The 4940-nt window shown below is 56.8% G+C and overlaps 1 protein-coding gene across 1 annotated transcript in view; it reads right to left on the bottom strand.

Moving 5' to 3' along the window:
• The window catches only part of THAP8 (THAP domain containing 8), a gene marked incomplete at its 5' end in the record, with an annotated part of 5783 nt that extends 1450 nt beyond the window's left edge, over positions 1-4333 (bottom strand). Inside the window, one exon of the mRNA XM_025214335.1 lies at positions 3248-4333. Coding sequence (XP_025070120.1) covers positions 3248-4333 — 1086 coding nt within the window. The remainder of the gene's footprint in view (positions 1-3247) is intronic.
• Positions 4334-4940: the final 607 nt, after the last annotated feature.

Below are 4940 nucleotides of genomic sequence, written 5' to 3' on the forward strand. Positions count from 1 at the left end.
CATGCAACCTAGCTCATTAAATCTTATCCATTTATTTGCACGAGGGCCTTTGATTTCAGTGCATCGCACCAGCCGATGTCAGAAGAAAAGCCCAGAGCTCATTACCTGCGTAATGCAAAGGCTGAGCCATGCATGGACAGGAAGTCTAATTCTTATGCAACTTATAATGATGTTTCTGCTCTGTAATTGGAGGGATAATTAGGAATCCCCTATCCCTTTCCAGCCTATTTCCCCTCCCCTATTCTGCCTATTAGCAAAGTCTGCTTATTTACAGCATCACAGCAAGGGGGAGGGGTTATGCAAATACATCTGCCCTGGGTGACAAGGCAGTGGCTGATGCAATCAGGTCGTCGTCCCCCGGGGAAGTTCAATGGCAGAGAGAGCAGCACAGCAGAAGCTGGAGTGGCTACAGGAGGAAGCTAGTGCTTGACAATGTGTCACAACTCTATAGCTGGTTTCTACCAAGCTTTAATTTGAATGTGTGGCAGGGCCGGTCTGGTGGCAAGTGACAGAACAAGGAGCAACGGGCTCAAGCTGCTGCAAGGGAAGCTGAGGTTGGATATTAAGAAAAACCTCTCTCAAGAGGTACCAGTGAAGCACTGGAACAGGCTCCCCAGAGAGGTGGTGAAGTCTCTGTCCTTGGAGGTTTCCAAGACCCGGGTAGACAAAGCCTTGGCTGGGATGATGCAGTTGGGGCTGGTCCTGCTTGCAGTAGGGGGTTGGATTGGATGTGACCTCCGGAGGTCCCTTCCCACCCTCATTTTCTATGATGTCCCATATTAAATGTGGAACATCTTTGTGGCTGGTTCGCCATTTCATTGTGCCATAAATTGGCTGAACAGGTAGCAGGTTAGAATTCATCCTACGATTAACCCATTCACTGCGTGGTAAGTGCATTGAGGCCCTAACTGGCTCTGTCCCTCTGCTGCGCCCACAGTGCCTGCTCTATGTCAGGGCCAACAAGTTTGCCAACCAGACCTGGCTGGGTGCTACCGAGGTGGACAAAGATAGCGGTGGCCTCCCTCTCATGGTAAAGGGCTACAGGATGGGAGCAACCCAGCAGGGGCAAAGAAGCTGCCTTCACTACAGAGGTGGTGGTAGGAAAGATTAATGGGGAAAGAGCCACGCGGGAGATCCTGAGAGGGATGGGGCTTCCTGCTCACTGAAGAGGTAAATGGGGGAAATTCCCCTGCACTAGAGGAGACTCCAGGGGGAAAACTGCTGACTCGCAGCAGCCACCTTCCTGACTCGGCACCTCAGCCAATTCACACACAATGCAAGCCTCCCATTGGTGCCCCAACACCCCTGGGGGGAAAAAGGGAAGGAAGAGGGTGTTCTCTTCCAGGTGCATTCATCCAGCGGCATTAAAACCAATCAGGAAAGGATGAAGCCAGAGCGCCCCAAGGGATGACGAGGTCGAATGGTCACAAACTACTTCAAGATCGTTTCAGGCTGGACATAAGGAAGAACTTCTTTACTGTCCGAGCCCCCAAGGTCTGGAACAGCCTGCCACCGGAGGTGGTTCAAGCGCCTTCATTGAACACCTTCAAGAGCAAACTGGATGCTTATCTTGCTGGGATCCTATGACCCCAGCTGACTTCCTGCCCTTTGGGCGGGGGGCTGGACTCGATGATCTTCCGAGGTCCCTTCCAGCCCTGATGTCTATGAAATCTATGAAGCAGAGCCCAACAAAGCGTGAGAAAAGCAGTGCGAGGTGAATGACTGAACTCTCCCCACAAAGGAGGGGGAGACTGGGCAAGACGAGGGGGCAGGACGGTGATGGAGCGGAGCCCAGAAAGGCCAGGCTAGACACCGCTACTGGGTGAATTTGGCAGGGGAGGGAAGATACAAACCTAGCCCTGCTATTCAAACCTGTGGGCTGGCAGATCCCACCGCCAGCTGAGAGCAAGATCCCATCTCCTGTCTCTCTTCTAAACCGAACAGGAGGGGAGACTGAGGCCAGGCCTGTTCAGTTTAGAAGAGAGACACTTAAGAGTCGACCGAGAGACACTTAAGGGGGGGTACGACAAGGATTTACAAAATCTGGGAGCTGCTGACTGAGATCTGGGAGCCGCTGTGGACCGTTTGCTCAAAACATCAGCTCGGTGCTCGGCAGCTGTCAAAGGCAAACACAACGTCTGGCTTTATTACGGGAATTATGAACAAGACACAGTGTCCTGACGCCCCTTTACAAACCCATGGTGCGTCCAGACCTCGAATACTGCACCCAGTTCTGGTCCCTGCACCTCCCAGAAGAACTAGGGAAGGTCCAGAGAAAGGCAGCAAAGGTGATCAGTGCATCTCCTAAGCTTGTGGTTCAGGCTCAGAACAGCCCAGGAGATGGAGCATCCCAGCACAGGGAATCATGGGATAGGCTACCTGGATGACGGGGCAGGACCCCTCACTCCCATACTCCGAAGTTCCCTTCCCTCCAAGGTTTCATCCAGTCCCTTTGTGAATTTGGCTGAACTCTCAGCTTCCCCCACGGTGGACATGAGCTCCCTGCTTTCATCCCGCGCTGGGTGGAAACGAGTGGCCGGGAGTTCATTTTAAACTGAGTGCCTTAAGAAAGCCAGACACTGTGTTTGCCTTTGCGAGCTGCCGAGCACCAAGCCGATGCTTTCAGCGAACGGTCCACAGCGGCTCCCAGATCTCTTTGCCATGTGGTAACAGCTTATGCAGAGCCCAGCCGAGTGCAGGTAGAGCCTGGGTTATCTTCCCCCCCATTCACACTCATCTACACCGAATTTCACCTGCCATTTAGCTGCCCATTTGCTCAACAGTGCCAGACCCTGCTGTAGGTCCTCACAGTCCACCTTGCTCTTTACCACTCAGAATAATTTTGTTGTTATAGACGTGGCCACCCCCCTGCTCAGCCACTTTTCCAGATCATTTATGAATATGGTACACAGCACTGGTCCCAACACAGACCCTGGGGGCTCCCGCTATTTTCTTCTTCCCATCCTGAAAACTGACCGTGCAGACGCACTCTTTGCTGTCCACCTTTAAGCCAATTTCTAATCCAGGAGTGGCTGTTGCCTGCAATTCTGCGACTACCTTAAGAGCTTTTGCTGAGGGACCTGGTCACAAGGAGACTTTGCTTCATTCACAACGCCCTCCTTAACATCCTTAATGTTTTGTTTGCCTTTCTGATGGCTGACCCCTCAGGGCTGGCCGTGGCCCAGGGAGCCCTGCAGCTGGGGACAGACTCGCTGTTAGAAAGCCACCCCAACCGCTCCCCACCTACCATCTCCAGCAGCTTCAGCTTCTCCTCCGAGACCAGGCTCTCCTTGCGGAGCTGCTCCACGACACCTTCCATAGCCTCCAGCTTGGCGCAGTGGCGCCGGTGCCGCTGCTGGAGGACCTTGACCTTCTTCTGGAGGACCATGACCACCCCCACCAGCTCCTCCGTGCTCAGCTGGTGCTTGTGGTATCGGTGTTCCTCCAGCTGTTCCTCAGGCACCGTCTCCAGGTCCACATCTGCCGCCGGCGAAGGAAAGTCCGTGGCACCGCCTGCTGCATAGTTGGACACGATGGGGACGGTGGAGACGACGGGCACCGTGAGGGCTGAGGACAGCACAGTCTCTGGAGGAGTCACGCTTGCCATCAGGGGCCCCATGGCACTGGGGGCTGCTGCTGCGGGGGCTGTAGGGATGGTCTCGAAATAGGCCACCATTTGCGTGGGCGCTGCCTGAAGGGAGCTGAGGACGGCAGCAGCGGCCGAGGTGTCCGTCTCGAGGAAGGGCTCAATGGCCACGTTTTCAATGATGAGAGCCCCGTGGTCGGCGAGGTCTCGCGGTTCCACCGCAGCCACTAAGGCATGCGGGGTCTGCTCGGGCACCAGGTCCTCACCAGGGACCGCGATTTCTGCAGTGAACGGCTGCAAGGGGGCATCGGGCGCTGCTGCGGCCTCGGGAGAGAGCGCCACGGTGGGCTGGCTGGGGAGGTGGAGGGAGATGGGGTCAAGCCCCTGGGTGGGGGAGGTGACAGTCAGCGCCACAGCATTGAGGGGCTCCATGATCTGGACCAGCGGCATCAGGTTCACTGTCCCAACCAGCGGGGAGGAGATGGCTTGGAAGTCCAGCTCCGAGACCGAGGGCTGGGCTTCCACGTAGATGGGTGCCGTGGTCAGCCCCGGGTCGATGGCTATGGCGAGGGCTTCCAGCGTGTCGGGCTTCTGAGGCAGGGGCACGGAGCCCCGCGCGGCCTTGTCTGCACTGCCCTCGAGGATCAGCTTCTTGGTGGGCACCTCACATGGCGGCTTGGAGGGGTTCTCCCTTTTCTGCAAGCCACACGTGCAAGACAGGACAGCGTTGGTCTCCGAGGCCCCCGGCAGACATTAAAGTAATGGCACCACTGGGATCGCAGGGGATCTCGTGCCCCAGCCCGAGGAAAATCACACGTCTTGCCAATGCAGCTGCATACAGCTGTGCGCACAGAGCCGGGGAGGGGGCAAAGATTTCCTCAGATCCCAAGTGCAACTGCCAGGGCCCCGGGGATTGGGGAAGGAGGGTGGCGGGGCAGCATCCCAGCCCCGGACCCGCCCCGTACACCACCCCAACCATCTGACCGTGGCAGCCCCCTGCCTACGGTCCACTTCGGGCACGATACAAACCAGCCACAAAGACGTCCCGCATGGCACGGGACCACGTTACATCTGGCTGGTCTGCCATTCGACATACCGGTCAAGGGTGGCGTGCGTTGCCATTTACAGCACAACCGACGTGCCGACTGCGCTATAAACGTAACATCTGCCAGAAGCCCGAAGGCCAGTGCAGACGTGTGGGGCCCCAATGCCCCCCCCCAGCCTTTTAGGCAGGAGCCAGAGTGAAATCTGGAGGCTTCTGGCCCTGGGGCGGGGGCGACGGGGGCGACGCTTGGCTTCCAGCGTCAATTCGAGCAGCCTCGAGGCTGCTCTGCCCTCGCTTTAAGCTACCCTG

The sequence above is a fragment of the Alligator sinensis genome, unplaced genomic scaffold (assembly GCF_000455745.1).
Source record: "Alligator sinensis unplaced genomic scaffold, ASM45574v1 scaffold107_3, whole genome shotgun sequence".
In the NCBI taxonomy this organism is placed as follows: Eukaryota; Metazoa; Chordata; order Crocodylia; family Alligatoridae; genus Alligator; species Alligator sinensis.